This window comes from Capricornis sumatraensis, chromosome 22 (assembly GCF_032405125.1).
Source record: "Capricornis sumatraensis isolate serow.1 chromosome 22, serow.2, whole genome shotgun sequence".
NCBI lineage: Eukaryota > Metazoa > Chordata > Mammalia > Artiodactyla > Bovidae > Capricornis > Capricornis sumatraensis.
In genome coordinates, this window is record NC_091090.1 from 29,552,959 (window position 1) to 29,571,901 (window position 18,943).

Genomic DNA, 18,943 nt, shown 5'->3' on the forward strand with positions numbered 1-18,943 from the left:
GACAAACTCGCGCTCTAACCTTTGCATCCCACTTAGGAGTTGAGTGTGTGGAAAACTCCTTCGCCTCTCCGAACCTTAGCTCCCTCTGCTGAAAATAGGGTCAATCTGCTGGAGAGTACGTAAAAGGCCTGCTGGAGAGGCCCACAAACGCTCCTTAAGTGAAGGAACCTCTACACTGGTTAAAAATCTGCCATCTGGAATCCCCGTTACACCCAGATTCACGCCCAGTCTCGCTCAGTCCGGCAGGGGGCAGCAGACTCCAGTCCCAGGATCAGGGCCAGGCCCGAAAGCCGTGCCGCCGGAGCGAGTGGCCGGGTCCCGAGCGAGTCACCGCATCCCGAGCGAGTGACCAGGTGTGGCCGCCGCCTGAGATGCTACAGCGCCGGCACTGCAGGTGGTACAGCCAAGTAACAACTTCCGCTGCACCAGGAGGGCACCGGCCGGGTAGGACCCAGCTGCGGAAGAAGGGATGCTGCGCATGCGCATGAGGGGGCGGGGCCGGTGCTTCCCGGAACCAGCAGCCCCGCCCACTGCTGGGAGGTGAGCTCTCGGAGTGGGAAGGCGCTGGTGGCAAGGTTAGCTTCTCGGTTCCAGGTACGAAGTTTTCCCGTAGATGGCTCCCACCTTTTTTTTTTCAGCCGCGGGGAGAGCTTGGGGCTGCAGGTGAGCTGTACATCTGGCTGTACCTCGAGATCTTTCTGCCCGTAATGTTCATGCAAAGATGCAGAAATTGGCAGATAACGATGCCGAGAAACGGGAAGATTTTGCAGGGGATGGAGTCTCTTATTCCGGGGATCGCTTCTCTCCTTTTTCTGGGAAGTCCCCGAATTTCTTCCTTCCGAGGTCCTGAATCTCCTACCTGTCCTCCCTCCTTTCTCGGAGCTAGGGAGAGATGGAGAAAGGGGTGGGCCCTTGGATCATCGCAGAAATGCTTGGTAAGGTTTCAAACCTTCCCAGCAATACCCAGACTTCACTCGAAAATGTCTTTCAAGCCCCGAAGAGTTCAATCGTGTTAGGTAAAAGACGACCAGGACACCAAAAGAGTGTAACAGGCTTTAATGGCGAAGCGCTCCCGGGCGGGGTTCCCGGACCGAACGGGGCAGGTCGAGGAAGTCCGCGTGCCCGGACCGTGTTAGATGTTTGTTTATATATGCACGTTGCGATGGCCGGTGGGGCGGCTTTAGCCGGCGAAGTGTGCTTTTATTGGTCCCCGGGATCCTTTAGGGCGTAGGGACTTCTCCCCGCCGGCGGGGGAGAGGAGGGGCGGCTCATCTTGGCAACCGGCGAAGTGTGCTGTCATTGGTCCCCGGGATCTGGGAGGATCCTTCCGTTAGGGACCTTCTCGCCGGCGGGAGGGAGAGGAGGGGCGGCCCATCATGGACCCCAGGGTCGACCTTACATTCTGACCCTTTTGATAGGATAAGGGGCGCCGTTACCGGTTCTGGCTACTTCCTGCTGAACTGGGGCGTCGTTGGCGCTGAGGGTCGTGGCCGGATCCCGGTGACCTTTAGGGGGCCTCAGGGTCTCTGGACGGGAGTTAGGAGTATGCGGCCACCATCAACATCTGTCCAGTAGCCATCTGGGTCAGGTCCCTGACCCTCTGGAGGATGATCTGAGAAACACAAGGTCCTATCAACAGGATGAGGAGCAAGGCTGTGAGGGGTCTGAGAAGTGGGAGAAGCCATTTTGCCCAAGATGACTTCCACCATCCGGAAAAGTCGGAACCGCCCAACTCGGCCTGTCTAAGTATGATGCTTTCTCTCAGCTCTCGGACCTTGTTCTGAACTATCCCCGAGGCATTAATGAAAAGAAAACAACAGTCTTCCCCTAGGAACTGGCAGGTCCCCCTTTTTCAGCCCTTAGCAGGTCTAGGGCCCTTCGATTTTGGAGAGCCACTGCTGCCAGAGAGGTTATCTGGGTCTGTAATGCCATCAGGGAGTCTGGCACCTTGTCCAGGTCTCGATTGAGGTCTGTGGACTGCTTATAGCAAAAGTGCGTGGCTGATCCCAATCCTCCTGCCCCCAGTCCTAAGGCTGCGAATAAACCTCCTCCGAGGAGCAGGGGAGCTGCAGCTAATGCCCTCCATCAGCAGTGGGTTGGTCGGATCTGGTCTTCCACCACCTGTGGTGTCAGAATGATCACATAGGGCGTAAGGAAGACTGGGGTGCAAGGCTGAGTCCAATTGGGCAGGTTTGGGGATAGGGGACCTCGTCTTGAGCCATCACAGGCCACTGTGGTTAATGAGGTGTCGTTGGCCAGAATGCAAGAGGCATTGGCTGGTAGATACAGTACCTCGGTGGTCAAGGGCCCCATTGGCCAGGTTACTTTTGTGGCATTTGGAGTGAGATTTTGGGGCTCTACCCATTTGCTGGGAATCGGTTGGGCAAGGAACGGTCGGGGTCTCAAGGGAGGACAGGGCCAACATGAGGGGTTTGGTGAGGTTTCAGTCAGGGTCTGATAGGTGTCATTGATGCTGGTGAAAATTTGGGATGAAAAATCCAGGGGTTTGAGCGGCTGATGAACCTGGTCTAGGAGTTGTTGGGCTCGTGGTGTGGATCAGAGGCTTCAGTTGCTAACTTTATGAGGTCCTGTTGGACCTTATGTTGGGTTTGTTTTCGCCTCTGATCTTGGGCCCCCTTCCCGTCTGTCATTCCATAGTGAGTTAGCATGGTAAAACAGAGATCTTTGCCTCCAGCTTTATGGCAGTTAGAGGCTGAACTTGATTTGGCTGCCCCAAGGCTCTTGGCCATCCAATACCATTTACCTCTATGAGAGCATGGCTGGGCAGGTGGAGCATAACAGTCTCGGTGGACATAAGTGTAGGCTGTGAACCCAGTTTTTTGTGGTCTCGTTTGGTGTAGCCCCGGGGGCAGGGCGTAGGTTGTCCCATCGGTGTTATCATGGCCAGGAGGAATAGGGACAAGAGCATGTTTAGCTATGATATTAGGAGGAGAGTGATAAAGGAGAAAAAATCAATTTGAGCTTTTGTGAAAAGGAGGAAGGTCTCCGGTAAGTGCAGATCAGAAATTGCTTGGGTGAAAGAGTCATGGTCAATAATCAGGGTAGCCAGCCAGAGGTCTTGTAGTAGGGTCAAGATAAAATCCTCAAGGCAGGCTAGAGACATATGGCCAGGTCAGGCCGTTCTAAAGGAATAGCACCCCAGGAGTAGTGAACAGATGATAAGGTAAGTAAGGACCAGTGAAAGTCGGAGGGTGGGCGGCCAGTCCTGGGGGGAGCCGTGACAGCCAGTCCAATGGCGAAGAGTATAGCCGAAGTTGTGATTGGCAACAGCCACAGCGGATGAGGCCAGTCAAGCATTGGACAGGGCGTGTCACTCACTGGCAGGAGGCAGGGGTGTCTTAGTTAAGGTGAATTGCTGGAGCCGAGAGTCGCTAAGGTCTGACAAGAATTTGGAAGCCAGGAGGTTGGCCAGATGGTGTGGTGAGAATATAGTTAGGGGTTGATCTAGAATTAGTTTTCTTTTTTTTGCATTTGCGTATAGAGAAGCTGCTGCTGCCAGGGCTCGTAGGCAGGGGAACCATCCCCGGGCAGTGGGGTCTAACTGTTTGGAGATAAATGCCACTGGCAGCATTTCAGGGCCTGCAGGCTGTATGAAGGCTCCAAAGGCTATGCCGCCTTTTTCATCAGTGTACAGGTGATAGGGGAGATTGGGATTGGGCAGGAAGAGCGGGGAAGAGGACAGCAAAGCTGAGTGGAGGTTGTAGAAAGCTTTTTTGACCTCTGTTTCTGAAGAGAGCGGTCCAGTGGGGGTGTCTTTTGAGGCTGTGTAGAGGGGTTTAGCCAGTGAAGCATAGTTGGGGACCCAGTGCTGGAAGAATCCTGTTAACCCCAAAAAGGACAAAATTTGTTCTCCAGTGGAAGGGGGCAGAGGTCTCGGAGAAGGCTGAGTCTGTCAGTAGTTAGAGCCTTGGTTGTTTGGGTAATCTTTAGACCTAGGTAAGTCACAGAGGTCTGGGTGAGTTGGGCCTTTTGTTGAGATATTTGGTATCCTTTAGAGCTAAGGAAGTTAAGAAGAATAGTGGTATGTGTCTGAGAGAGAGTTTGTGAGGGGCTGCAGAGCAGGTCATCCACATACTATAAGAGGACACTAGGGGCCAGAGGGCATGTGGCCACATGCCGGGCCAGAGCCTGGCCAAAAAAATGGGGGCTGTCTCTAAACCCTTGGGGAAGGACTGTCCATGTTAGCTGGGAGGATTGTCGGGTTTCTGGGTCGGTCCATGTGAAAGCAAAGAGGAACTGGCAGTCTGGGTGTAAGGGAATAGTGAAAAAAGGCATCTTTGAGGTCTATGACAGTAAAGTGAGTCGTACTGCTAGGGATGTCAGGAAGTAAGGTATAGGGATTGGGGACAATCGGATGGGCAGGGATCATGGCCTCATTTATCAGTCGAAGGTCCTGGACCAGTCAGTAGCCACCAGCAGCAGGTTTCTGTATTGGGAGAATGGGGGTATTGCAGGGCGAGGCCGTGGGGACCAGGAGGCCGTGGCCTAAGAGACGGTCTATGATTGGCTTAAGACCGCGTAGGTGAGTCTGAGAGATGGGGAATTGAGGGCGGCTTGGGAAGTGGGAAGGATCACGTAGTTTGATCAGGATGGGGGTGTGATGGGTTGCTACCAGAGGGATTTCAGTGTCCCAGATGGTAGGGTCGACAATTGGGGCCTCAGGGGAGCAGAGGAGAAGTAGGGGCAAGGTGAGAGATTGGGAAAGTGGAAGAGGTAAGTGAATGGTGGCCCTAAGTTTAGCTAAAATGTCCTGCCCCAGCAGGGGAGGGGGGCATGAAGGGATTATCAGAAAAGAGTGTGTGAACAGGAAGTGGTCAAGCTGACAGGGCTGTGGCCCAGTCTGCAAGGGTTGTGAAGATGTGCCATCTATACCCACCACCGAGACCTGGGAAGGATGCAAGGTGTCCCCAAAGGAGGGAAGGACCGAGTAAGCAGCCCCCGTATCCATCGAGAAATTGATAGACTTACCCGCCACTTGAAGCATTACCCTGGGCTCGGCTTGGGTCATGCGGGTCCCCGAGTCTGGGTGCCATCAATCTTCACCAAAGAAGAGAAGTTCCTAGGTGGGGTGCGGGGAGGAAATGTCCTTTTGGGGGCCCAGACCTTGGCCCGGTAAGGCCGGGGCCTGAGTCGCCCGGGGACAATCACTCGCCCAATGTCCCGGCTATTTGTAACGAGGGCAGGGCTTTGTCGGGAGCCAGGGGTTTGGGCATTGGCGGGCCCAGTGGCCCTCATGACTGCATTTGAAGCAGGCTCCCGGCGGTGGCTTCTGGGGACCCACCCTCTGTCCCGTGGCCGGCCGCAGGGCTGCTACCAGTGCCTGGGTGTGTCTCTCAAGGAGGTTAGCCTGGAGTTTGGCTTTTTGTTTAAGCCTTGCCTTGCGGCTGGCTTCGGTAGCTTCTTCCCGGCCATTGTAAACCTTAAAGGCCATTTTTACCAGGTCTCGGAGGGGGGTCTGAGGCCCATCCTCAACCTTGGAGAGGTTTTTTTCTGATGTCTGAAGCTGATTGGGATATAAAATGGTTGGCTAGGGTAGTAACCCCTCCCGGAGAATCTGGGGCAATCCGGGTACAGGTGGTGAGAGCCTCTGTCAGCCTGTTAAGAAAGGCTGCTGGGTTTTCATCGGGGCCCTGGGTCACTTCATCTAGTTTAAGTAGGTTTACTACCTTAAGGGAGGTGGTCTCCGTTCCCTCTAATAGGCGTTCTATCAGGTATTGAATGTTGGCCTTCCCTCTTTGTCCCTCTTGATAGTCCCAGTCTGGGTCTGGGAATAGCAACTGCTCCGGGTGGCCGAGCAGGGTCTGCTGGGTTGGCTACATGTCTCCGGTCTGCTACCACTCTTGCTGCGGCCCAAATGGCCTTTCTTTTCTCTGGGGTAGTAGTGGACCCCAGGATGACAAACATGTCTTGCCACGTGAGGGCGTAAGACCAAGACAGCTGGGTGAAGTTTTTGATGTAGTTAGAGGGGTTGGCCGAGTAGGAGCCTAGCCGCTGTTGAATATAGGCAAGATGTTGGAGTAAAAAGGGCACGTGGACATGGGTGAGACTCTCTGGGCCGGCCACCTGGTGGAGAGGAAGCAGGGGAGCTGGCGGCAGATTGGCAGCGGTCTGCGACCTCGTGTGTGAGCTGACTGGTGAGTCAAAAAAGGGGGGGCATGGAGGAAGGGGCGGATATTGAGGTGGAGCCATGGGAGCGGCGAGAGGCGTAGTCACAGGAGAGCTGGGCTGTGAGGACAGTCGGGGGGAGGCGATAAGGGGGGAAGGGGTGGATGGAGAGACGGAGTCAGGGGGCGGCGGGAGGCATAGTCACAGGAGAGCTGGGCTGTGAGGACAGTGGTGGGGGAGACGATAATGGGGGGAAGGGGTGGATGGAGAGAGCCAAGGACGGAGCCAAGGGAGCGGCGGGAGGCACAGTCACAGGAGAGCTGGATATGGAGGGAGTGGGTGAGGGCGACAGAGGGGTGGTTGGTGTGGGGGAGGTCGGTGAAGCCGGGCATGAAGGGAGGGGTGGATATAGAGGCGGCTTTGTCACAGGAGGGCTGGGCTGTGAGGGGGGTGGAGGAGGGGAAGACATGGGAGAAGTTGGCAAGGGCGATAGTTAGGAGAGTTTCAGAAGGGGAACAGTGGGTATATAGGGTGGGACGGGAGCGCAACAGCCAGAAAGCCCCTACGTAGCGTACCTCAGACCATTTTCCCGTCTTCTGGCAGTTCTAAGTCACGGAGGATGTTTAAATCGAAAGTTCTGGTTGGCGGCCATTGTGAGCCGTTATCTAAAGAATATTGGGGCCATGCCTCAGAACAAGGAAGGTTAAGCGTTTGGAACGAATTTCTCCGGAGATATGCAGAGTTCTGAGGTTGGCAAGTAAACATTCTAGTGGTGTAGACCAGGGCCGGTCGGGCTTGGAGGGAGCTGCCCCCATGGCGACTATGAAACGAAGGTCCTGGACCAGTCATTAACGGGGCTGGGAGTGGTCCGGTCAGGTGTCCCCGAACAGGCCGTCAACCCAGTGAGAAGGCCACTCAGCCAAGATGGACGTCTCCAAATTGACAGGCGGAGAGGAAGCAAGCCTGGCTTGCGGAGGAGGGGTCCAGACGCGGCCGCGATTTACCAGAACCGGGACACCCTAGGCATAATTGCCATGGAAGCAAAAACCCACAGAGCCCGACCGATGGAACTTACCCTGTATCCTGCCAGACGGTTGAATGGTCCCGGAGGGGTGACGGGGTGACCTGGTCCGGTGCGGGCCAGACCTGAGGGGGCCGTAAATCCCACTCGTCGAGGGATGGGCCCTCACCTCGGGCCCCACGTTGGGCACCAAATGTTAGGTAAAAGACGACCAGGACACCAAAAGAGTGTCTAACAGGCTTTAATGGGGAAGCGCTCCCGGGTGGGGTTCCCGGACCCGAACGGGGCAGGTCGAGGAAGTCCGTGCGCCCAACCGTGTTAGAAGTTTGTTTATATATGCACGCTGCAAGAGATGGCCAGTGGGGCGGCTTTAGCCGGTGAAGTGTGCTGTTATTGGTCCCCGGGATCCGGGAGGCTCCCTCCATTAGGGGGTAGGGACTTCCCCCCACCAGCGGGGGAGAGGAGGGGCGGCTCATCATGGCAACCGGCGAAGTGTGCTGTCATTGATCCCCAGGATCTGGGAGGATCCTTCCGTTAGGGACCTTCTCGCCGGTGGGAGGGAGAGGAGGGGTGGCCCATCATGGCCCCTGGGGTCCGACCTTACAAAAGGTAGGTAATTATTGATACTCAGCATATGGAAATGCTTTTTATATAATAGCTTGGGGAGATCTCTTAGTGGGTTCTCCAAATTTCGGAGGGCTAGGGACAAGGCAGGGCCCTGTCACCTAGTTTTGTGTGCTGTGCAGTAAGTCGTTTTGGTGCATTGCACCCAAGATGCTTTCTGGCCTTTCCAAGGGCTGGGCATTGCATTTGCGATGGGAGCACGTGATGCAACGCGCACACCATCTTCATTCCCGTCCCCGCCTTGTTAACGCAGCCTCTGGCTTTCCTGTGTGATTCTGAGCAAATCAAACAGTCCTGCAACGGAAAAGGAGCGACAAGGAGAATTGCCTTTGGTTGGGATTTTTGCTGTAAACCCTTACAACAGTTGAGAATAGATTTCTTTTGCCTGCTTAGAACGACACTCGGCTCCCTAAGGATATGAAGGGCTTTTTCCTGGCAATAGAGCTATACCGAGGGTAGGTCGGTTTCAGAGTATCTTAAGGCAGAAGTTATTCCTGAGTTTAGTCCTCAAGGACCTTGACTGGTGCAGAGAAGAGAGCTCAAGGGAAGTGACTCTACATTAGGGCCCCAAGAGAGGATCAGAGGAAAAACTGGGAGGCTCAGAGGAGGGAAGGGAACCAGCCTTCCACAGCAGGTGATTGACTTAAGGAAAAAATTAGGGTCCTAAGTTACCACCTGATGATGAGTGATCTCTCTCATAACTTCACCTCCATATGTAAGGATGTTTCCTGACTGTGTGTTGGTCATCTTAGACTGAATATGTTGTTTCCCTGTCTCAGGAAACAGCATCAAGGCTCTCCTCCCCACTAGTGGTCCAAGCCAGAGACTCATCCCATCCCTGTTCCCCCCACCCCAACTCGCCCAACTCCGGGCTTGTTGACTCAACCCCCTGACCTGTCCACTTCACTCCACTCTAATTTCTCCAGGCCAGACCACCATCATCTCTTGCTTGGCTTACTGCATCAGCCTCCCAGCCCATCTTTACCAGACTCCCTTTACAGGGCTTCCAGGAGTAGTCTGGCCCTTACACAGCAGCGCCCGCTCTTTTCACACCCCTTGCACTTCTCTCCATTTTAAAACCATGCCATGCTGTCTCACGCCACTAGGGTTTGGTAGGTGTCTCCCTTCTGCCTAGCACACACCCTTCCTTGCCAGACTCCTCCCTTGCTTTACTGCTGCCCGCCTCAAGGCCCCAGCTGGGTCCCTGCTTCCTCACAGAATGAAGCTTAGGCTGCCAGCCTGGGAGGGTGGAGCTCCTGGTTATAGGGCCTGTGCCTCTCCTCTGAGGGCTCCCTCAGGCAGCTGCGGCCTTCCCGGTGCTGCGCTGGAAGTCCTGGAAGACCAGGGCCGAGTCCATCAGTGGGGCTTTCCATCTCTTCCTGCTTCCTGCACATAGAAGACACCCAAGAGACAGTCGTTGATGTAATTGAGTATACATGCAAGTTATATCGGTAATATTATGGTTTGAGTCTATGAATGCCTGCATCATAAATCACCCTGCCTCAGTTGATTTCTCATTGTGCTGATGTAGTATTGCCCTTGTTCACATCAAGCTTAAAAATGGGTGTAAGAGTGAAAGGGAGGAATCATCATTTGAGCAGCTGATATTTGTTGGGTGCTCAGTGTGTGCCAGGCATGGGTTCTGAGTGCCTTACAGCGTTAACTCATTTCATCACCACAGCAACTCTGTGAGGTAGGCATTTTTATTATCCCTGCTTTACAGATGGAGAAACTGAGATACAAAGAGATTAAGGAAGGTGCCTAACATTACACACTGGTGAAGCCAAGCATACACTGTGGAATGTGATGGGCTCCTTGAGAAAGACAGGAAGTAGGACTGGATGTGAGGTGCTCACAGGGCTGAGGGTGATAGGTCTCCAGGTGGAAGCCAGTGCAGGGTGGGCTAAGCTGCGAGGCCAAGAAGTGCTTAATCCAGAATTCAGAACTTTCAGGAACTTCAGTCTCACTTGCACGTTCACTCTTTTGGCACCTAACTTAGTTTTTGGAAGTACTGCTGATTAGGAATGAAACTTCTCTGAGTCTGCTATCTTGGTTCTGCTGTGTGACCTCGGGGCTGCTGCTTGCCTTTTCTGTTCTTTAGTCGCCTCATCTGCAAAGTGGGTAATGATAGTACTTACCTCCTAGGGTCGTGGTGATAATTAAATGAGCTGGTACATATAAGGCCTTGCAGTGGTGCCTGGCACATGGTAACTGCTCAGGAATGACATCCTCATTATGATTTAACCATGGTTTTGGAACACAGGTCCTTCTTCTATATTCAGCCCCACTGGACCACTTCTTGGGCATCAACAACCATCCTGTTTTAATTCTTCATCCCACAGACATTGAGAATTTTCCATCGTTGCCTCCTTTTCAGCGCCATCCCCTCCTGTGCCTTGGGCTCCCAACCCCAGACCCTTCCTCACAGTAAGTGCTAGCTTACTCTACTTTTCATTCTTCTGGGCGAGTTTGTTACCAGTTGCTACAGAGAATTAAAGACCAGGTTAACCTAAATGGCAAACAGTGAGAAAATTGTGAAAATACAAAAAATTCTCATATACCATTCCTCATGTATACAAAGATAATTAATTTTCCCAGGGAGAAAATAGAGATGTAAAATGTGTGCAGTCACCGCCAGGAATCTTAGAATTAAAAAAAAAAAAAACCAACAAACTGGAGCTTATCTCATCTGTTCTCCTCACTTTGGGGGAGTTGGCCTTTTAGCGATGGGGCATGGTCCAGGGTCCACCAGCCACTAGTGGCCAGAGGCCATGTGTCCAGCCTGTAGCCAGCACTCTCCTATGTCCTGGAGAATTCCAGGCAGGATTTCCGCGGAGTTTCTTCGAACTTTTCACCCGTGGGTGTTTCAGCTGCTTCTGTGAGGCCTGCAGGATCTCGCGGTCACTCAGTTAACTTCCTGCCAGGGCTGCATTGCATTGCATCCTTCAGTGGTTTCCCGTGGACCAAGCGTGGGTGTCTCTGCTGCTTCTGTGAGGCCTGCAGGATCTCGCGGTCACTCAGTTAACTTCCTGCCAGGGCTGCATTGCATTGCATCCTTCAGTGGTTTCCCGTGGACCAAGCGTGGGTGTCTCTGCCACCACAGGGGAGCTGTCTCACAACAAAGCAAAGAGCACGTTGAAAGGGAATCAGTCAACAAGCACACATCCTTGTTACCCCTTTCCTGTTCTTAGGTGTGAAGAGGAGCGGGTACAAAAAGGAAAGAATTACAAGATAGGGTTAAGGTCAAGGAAGTTAGAAGAGCAGACGCTCCAGACCAGGTGGACGGCGCAGGTGGGAGTGGTTAAGGAGCTTAGGGGTGTGGCTGAGAAAGAAGGTAGGTTCAGAGGGAGATGGTTCCTAGAGAATGTAGGTCCGGGAGAAGAGGGCAAGTTCCAGGCACGGGAATGCAAAGTGAACATGGTAGGGTCACTGCCCCCCTAGGAGACCAGGCTAACCAGAGCAGAAGTCTTGCTGGGGAGGTGGAAAGGCGTCCCCAACTGAGAGGACAGCAAGTCTTGGCAGACGGGAAAGGAAAATCAGCCTCAGGTGTCTCCCTGAGTGATCTTGAGAGTGATGAGGGTTGGGGGGGACGGCGGCTGAGTGCCCTTGGGAGAGGGGGAGGATCTAGCTGCGCTTTTCTTAGTGAACTAGAGAAATTAATTTATATAATTCTGTGGAATGCACATCATTTTTGTATACATTTTCTCCCCCAGACTCTTTTTATCTTGTAAAATATGTCCCTTCCCCCTTGCTTTAGACTTGAACCTTGCCAATGGACCTGATTGGTTTTGGTTATGCAGCCCTGGTGACATTCGGAAGCATTTTGGGATATAAGCGGAGAGGTGAGGCCAAACCAGATTTTTCATCAAAAGGACCTGGTGGGAGGTTGTGCTGGGATCATCTGAGGAGTCTGTAAATAGGCATGAAGTCCTCAGGTGGCTGAGACCAGCATGTGGTGGGAGGATTCGGGGAAGTAGGGGGTTTCCCTGCAGCTGGGTGAACAGAGCCTGGGTGTCTGGGTCTCCCTTCATCTGTTAATATCAGTTGCATAATTAATTGACTTAACCTCCTCAGGGCTACTCACTTATTATCAGATGAGTTTGTTTTTTTGTTACATACTCATAGTGTCAAAAGGGCTTCCCTTGTGGCTCAGGCTGGTAAAGAATCCGCCTGTAATGTGGGAGACCTGGGTTTGATCCCTGGGTTGAGAAGATATCCTGGAGAAGGGAACAGCTACCCACTCCACTTTTGTGGCCTGGAGAATTCTGTGGACTATATAGTCCATGGGGTCGCAAAAGTGTCAAAATGAATTATGTTGATGTTGTGTGTTGCAACAGAAAATTTGTTTAATACTTAGATATAATATCTGAAGTGGTCTCTTCATCTCTGTCCCAAGATGGAGAAAACACACAGTTGATAAAAGACTTTCATGGAGAAAAAATGAAAGGCCAAGTTTTCTATTTTAGTTTGTTTTAAGATAAATGCATTTATATAGTCACAGTGCCCCACAATTCTCTTTCTTATTTTTTTAGAAATTCATAAAATGAAGTTATATTTTGAAGGCTGTTTTATTAGTGACGTTGGAGGACTTGAATTTCAGGTCTATATGGTTTTGAAAGTTACTTCTTTTAGTGATTTTTTGCTGCTGCTGCTGCTGCTAGGTCACTTCAGTCATGTCTGACTCTGTGCGACCCCATAGATGGCAGCCCACCAGGCTCCCCCGTCCCTGGGATTCTCCAGGCAAGAATACTAGAGTGGGATGCCATTTCCTTCTCCAGTGCATGAAAGTGAAAGTGAAGTTGCTCAGTCGTGTCCTACTCCTAGCGACCCCATGGACTGCAGCCACCAGGCCCCTCCGTCCATGGGATTTTCCAGACAAGAGTACTGCAGTGGGGTGCTAGTGACGTGATTTTTTCTCTGAGGTGTAGGAAAAAGAGAGAGAGAGCGCGCGCGCGCGTGTGTGTGTGTGTGTGTGTGTGTGTGTGTGTGTGTGTGTGTGTGTTGGTGTTGCTGGAGGGTGTGGCAGGAGAGGGTTACTTTAGTTATAAGACAGCTGCTTCCACTTCTTGCCTGAAGAATTAAGCTGGAACCTAGTGCACGTGGCTTCGGTTTCTGGATGGGTGTGTGTGTGTGTGTGCATTGCTGTAATGGTTCTTAACCCTGCTGCAATCTGAATTTTCTGTCGATGTTTTAAAAAACAGAGATGCCTTGTAACTGAATCACTTTGCTATACATCAGTAACTAACACAACACTGTAAATCAATTATACTTCAATAAAAATAAATGATACATTTAAATCCCTCTCCTCAAAAAAAAAACCCCAGAGGTGCCTTGACCCTAGAGATTCCAATCTGATAGATTCTAAATAGAGTGAGTGCCTTGAAGTGGGGACTCTGTGTGTTGGTCACAGTATTACTGGTGTGTACCCTCTTGCTCCCTACCCGGGGCAGAGGAAGTCCTCTCTGTCTGTCCGGGTGCCCAGGGCAACGCTGGGTGGGTACTGGCTGGGGAAGGGGATGGGTTGGCAGCTGGTTAGCTGAATCAGTGACCAAGTTTTTCCTGTTACTCATTGTGGTCCTGATCCACCCCTGAATCCTGTTGTATTGAGGCTGGAAGCTTTGTTAATTACTCAGGACAGAACCACTGCTTGGTTTGCATAGGACCCCCTCTACCTCCATGAGTTGAAAACATCATTTATCTAATTTTTATCGTCACAACCTGAGAGTGAAATAATAGAGGCAGAGAGAATAGGGGGAATAAAAGAGGGGCATAAAGAAGTTAGATAATTGTCTAAGATCATGCAGTTGCCATTGGAAGCACTCCTCCAAGGCAGGCTTTAACTCCACGCCCATCCCTCCCATTGTTGTGTACTTGGGGTTCTGCATGAAACAGTCATTTCTTAGAAACTGTCCATGGATAGCTGATACATGATTTGGCCTTGTCCAGTTACAGTGCCCAAGAAGAAACACATTTTTTCCCACTTGTTGCATATATCACACATTAAGTGATAAAGGCATGTCTTCATTTGTGGATTTTCTATCTGAACCCTTATTTTTTTTTTCCCCCTCCAGGTGGTGTTCTGTCTCTGATTGCTGGTCTTTTCATTGGATTTTTGGCTGGCTATGGAGCTTACCGTGTCTCCAATGACAAGCGAGATGTAAAGCTGTCACTGTGTAAGGCGTTTTTTCCCTGGTTATGCAGAATCAAAGCTTGGGGGTAGCTTTTTAATACCCAGCCCAGGTGTCCTAGAAAATACTGGTGAGTTGGCAGGTGGCAAAATGCTTGTATGGAGATGGAACACTGTTCTTGTTCCTTTCTACACATACCTGATCAAAAGTAATGATGTTGCTCCCAGGCCTCAGAAAAGTATTTCTGTAAAGTTTGTTACTAGGAAGAGAAAATAAAATTAGAAAAGAGGAATTATGTCTGAATTTTTGCTAACCCTTCTAAATGCATGTTAGCATAGTTTTTTATTACTGTGAAAATATATAAAAAGAGACCGTCTTGGATTGTTTTATTGAATTTACAAACTGCTTTTAGATCCCACTTTGCCTTAAGATTGAACCTAGGAAAGCAAGGCTGGGGCTTCCCTGACTGTCCAACGATTAAGACTTTGCCTTCTAATGCAGGGAGTATAGGTCTGAACTTCTGGTCAGGGCACTAGATCCCACATGCTGCAACTAAGACCTGGCACAGCCAAATAAATAAATATTTTAAAAAATGATACACATATATTGGGCATTTTATTCATATGCACTTAAACAGTTAATATATCTCATTGCCAGTCATGTTGATTTGTGTATCAGCAAGTGATTTTGCCTTTAAAGTTGTTCTTAAATTGTGATATCAATGGCCTGGTCTCTTACATAATCTCTTATCATAGTGGTTCAGCTCCTAAAAAGCTGGTATGGTGCTTCTGAATTTGTATTATTATTAGACTGTTGTTATATATTTTGTCTCCAAGCCTTCATTTTTTTGAAAATGGAATGCTACGAAATAAAGCCAGCCTTTTCCTGCTATTATTTTATTAATCAGTCTTACTTTAAAGATTCACTTTAGAAACTGATTCTTTTCCTTCCATTTATTGGATGTCTCCTGTGAGTCTAGGCATACTGCCTAGTATTCCTGAGGAAACTTGGAAAAGATACAGTCCTGGCCTTCCCAGGAGTGTTCTATAAATAGAAATTTAACTTAGAAAAACACTTTTTCTTTTCAAGATATTTCAGTAATGGATTTTAACATGCTTGTTTACTCAGAAACCTTTTTGATTAGCTAATTTATAAAGTATTTTGACAGAACACTTTATCTTTTCAAGAACATAGCAACTCAGTACCAACACATAATCATTGTTATATTAAAAAGCTGAAATCAAATCCATCTGTTTCACAAGCAAGCACTGATAACATGTTTGAGGCCCTGGTTCATGCACTGGTCTGTTTTTTAGTTACAGCTTTCTTCCTGACCACCATGATGGGGGTGAGATTTAAGAGGTCCAAGAAAATCATGCCAGCTGGACTGGTTGCAGGTTTAAGGTAAGAAAAATCTATTTTGATCTATTCTTTCCTCTGCTGTCATTTTGAAGTGCTGAATTTTGGGCAAAAGTCAGTTTTAACTTGAAAGGTCAAAGTAATTTTTATTACAGTTAGCATGACTATAAAACCTTAAAACATCATCCAATCAATCAGTTGCTGACATTTATGTGCCTGGGAATGTTTTTTATCAAATATACTTAGTGTTGCTATAGTATCTGATCACATGTACACAATTATGCCTTTTTCAGAATAAAGAATTAAAATCAGCCTCATTTTTTCTCATGATTTACCTGTCTGAGGCAGTCAGTGTATTCATTTAAATCTGATATCTCTCTTAGAGGGTTTGACAGTAACAGTCTCTCACAGTTATTTTGAGTTTTTAAGGGAGAAAACTTAATATTTTTAAAAAAGATAAATAGGGAGCTTCACATTTCTCTTAATCTCAGTAATTCTTTCCATGAGATTAAGCACATTCCCAAGTAAAAATTTGTGCATAACATTTTAAATTCTTCTTGGAAGCTGCCTTTATATATTGAAAGCTGTCAATGTGTTCATTTTCTTTGATGTAGGTTTTCACTTTTGGCAATTTATGCTAAAAAAATAATGAGATATATACAAAGACTGATGTCTATTACAACTCTGTGTCTAGTTGAAGATATGATGAGCTGAAAAATTAGAAGCAGCTTGAAAATTCACCAGTAAAGAAATGGTTCAATAATTGTTTTTCCACTTAGTGGATTATTGAGCAAGCATTGCATCTCATGTTTTCAAAAACCATTTAGTGATTGTTTGAAAATATTAATGATGAAATAGGAGATGAAAACAGAATAAACAACCAAATATAGTGTGATCTCAATTTTTTGAAAGTCTGTGTATAGAAAAACAAGATAGGAAGGAAATACTTCAAATACTTCATGTTAGTAACGGAATGAGAAATTTTCTGCTTTCTACTTTTCAACAGAATTTTCTAGCGTGACTGGATATAATGTTTATGATTTGGGAACAAAAGTGTGATTATACAGGCCTGATTTCTAATGAGAGTCCTGTTCCAATGATGATACTTGATAGTGGAAAGTCAAAGTAGGGTTTATAGGTTAAAAAGACACGACTTCAAGCTTGGAAAGTAGCTGAGATTGTAATAATAACACAAAATTGCCCCTTGATGAGTTTTTCAAGTTCCTTGCCTTGACTATCTATTGAAAATTTTGTTTCCTAACCTTTCTCTTATGAAAGTTCAGCCCAGATTTTCGGAACATTAAATTCTGATTTTTCTCCTTCACTTAGTGAACATTTTTTAAGTGGCCAGTTCAGTCACATCTGGGAAGTTCAAGTACAGGGATCCTGAGAGCGTCTCTGGCCCAGGGAGTAGCAGCAGAGCCGCACCCTGGAAGCCAGGGTCCAGTACCACACAGGTTAGGTGGGCACGTGAGCCTTCTCTCACCTCCTGAGTCACCTCCCCTTGCCTGTCTTTTGTTTTAATCCAGCCTCTTGATGATCCTGAGACTTCAGTTACTGCTGCTTTGAGAATCCAGAGAAAGTGAAAACTAAATCTGAGTCTTTCTGCTCTAATGGCCAGAAGCCTACTGTTTGTACCGAAAAGATAAATTCCAGTATGGAATGTTCAGTGTGGTCTTATTTTATGTTGGAAACTACCCAAGAAACACTGTCGCCTCTAATATGGACACTAGTTTGAAGGATTTTTGTTTTTTTTTTTTAAATAAATAGTTTAACTGTTTTCTAATTGTTAGATTCTGATTTCATTAAAGATATTTTAATGAAATTGTGATGTACATCATAAATTGTGATGTACTCTTTGATTTTCTATGTCATGTTTTATAGATGGTGGTTCCAAATACTCATGTCTGGAGTAAGTTTAAACTATAAACTATAACTTATCAGATGATGGAATGCCCTAAGTGGGCTTCATAGAATGCTCTTGTATCTATTTGTCATTTGTGTTGTATTCGATTTTTTTTCCCATTTTAATTGTATTTCTGCCAGTGGTTTTTTTTCCTTTAATAAACTTCATCTCTAGCACACTCTGTACAAATAGAATGTATTCAGTATTCAAATAAAAGACCTGTTTTAAGCCTGTTTCTCTCATTTTAAAGTCTTTTCTATATCCTCATCATCTTTAATAGTATTTTTTAAGGATTCTATTCTACTCCCTTTATAATAACAGAAAATAAATAAAAGTTTAAATGTTTACAATTTGGAATAATAAAAAATATTAAGAAAATATACTGATACATGGCTCCCTGATTGTCATTCCTTAATATTTTATGTTAAATAGTGTTAAACCACTGAGGGCATCAGATCACCCTCATTCTATACCGTGAAGATCAACTACAATTAATTAACTACCATTCTCAAAACCAACAGCAAGAAACATCTCTATTTCCAGGGAATCCTGCCATTTTCAGAAGACAAGACAGATGCAAAGATGAAAAAAAAAATCTGTCTTCCCGTTATTCACTTACAAAATATTTTCAATATTATTGCATGTTATAGAAACTCATTGTAGACAAATCAGAAAATATGGATAAGCTAAAAACATTTGTCCTCCTTACCAGCCTTTTTTCTCAGATTGAGCAGGTGTTTAATAGATGTGCATTTTTCCTGTGGCTATCTGTGTCTTAATGAGTAGAAACACGGCATTCGCAAGGTAGAAATTGGGCGCTTAATTACGTTTAAAAAGAATCCTGTGTGAGAGTGGAGTGTGTGTAAGGGCGTCTCTTCTTTTCTCCCCTCTCCTCTTTGTTTTCACAAAATAAGTTCTCTTTCACACTACTATATATAAAATAGGTAACCAACAAATACCTACTGTATAGCACAGGGGACTATATTCAGTATTATGTAATAACCTGTGATGGAAAATAATCTAAAAAAAGATGATAACTGAATAACTTTGCTCTATACTTGAAACTAACACAACATTGTAAATTAACTGTATTTCAGTAAGTTTTCTAAGAAAACCCCAAATAAGTTATCTCTGGGTCTGCTCATGATGCCCAGTATTCAGGCTTTCTCTCCACCTCCTCTTCTTCTGTGCCCCCAAACTTTCTCATTTCAGACAGTTGGTGGTGGGGATCCCCCTCTTTCTCACATATTTTCACCAGCAAAAGAAAAAAAAGGGCGGGGGGAGGAGCTGACATAATCACCTTGGTGCTCTTCTACAAGCCTTTGTTTGATTTTTGGGAAGCCCAGAGACATTAAGTGATTTTCCTAAAGTCCCTAAGCTAAAGGGTGGGAAGGACCAGGGCTGGGATCTCTTCTCTCCAAGCCCACCACTTTCTGGATACTCACGTCTTAGCAAATGTTCAATTTGTATTTAACTACTTTTGATAGGAAGAAGCCATGTTCCAAAATTAATAACAAATACAAGAATACAGATAGGGGTAACCAAAATAAACCAAAGCTTCCCCCAAAGCATTTTCCCCTAAATTTAAAGATTACTTGTGACTTTTATGAAGTGTGACTTGAAAAAAAAAAAAAAGCATATCTTCCTGATTTCAATTTCTCCTAAAATTTCTCATGTCAGGAAGGTTTGGCAAGCCTCCAGAAGCTCCCAGAGTGGAGCCCAGTCTAAAATTCCAGTCATTCTTGTTACCTTGTTAGGCCTTGCGGGCAGCTGGGGAAG

General features: G+C 47.5%; 1 protein-coding gene and 1 long non-coding RNA gene across 6 annotated transcripts; one reads left to right on the forward strand and one right to left on the reverse strand.

Moving 5' to 3' along the window:
• The first annotated feature begins 549 nt into the window (after positions 1–549).
• On the forward strand, positions 550–17,448 carry TMEM14A (transmembrane protein 14A). 5 transcript variants are annotated; one of them, XM_068994328.1, is made up of 7 exons: positions 566–594; positions 6,026–6,155; positions 10,114–10,198; positions 11,529–11,613; positions 13,843–13,944; positions 15,216–15,303; positions 16,788–17,448. In XM_068994328.1, the coding sequence occupies exons 4-7, from the start codon at positions 11,544–11,546 to the stop codon at positions 16,825–16,827; spliced, it is 300 nt and encodes a 99-aa protein (XP_068850429.1). In that variant the 5' UTR covers positions 566–594; positions 6,026–6,155; positions 10,114–10,198; positions 11,529–11,543; the 3' UTR covers positions 16,828–17,448. The 5 variants fall into 5 exon arrangements, with proteins under 5 accessions (XP_068850427.1, XP_068850430.1, XP_068850429.1 ...); XM_068994326.1 differs by lacking the exon at positions 6,026–6,155 and having other exon boundaries at positions 550–594; XM_068994329.1 differs by lacking the exon at positions 6,026–6,155 and having other exon boundaries at positions 555–663.
• LOC138098085 (uncharacterized) lies at positions 1,114–7,422 on the reverse strand. The gene is made up of 3 exons (XR_011146542.1): positions 7,202–7,422; positions 4,990–5,080; positions 1,114–1,629 (listed from the first exon to the last, which is right to left on the reverse strand). It is a non-coding gene; the product is annotated as an uncharacterized lncRNA (long non-coding RNA).
• Positions 17,449–18,943: the final 1,495 nt, after the last annotated feature.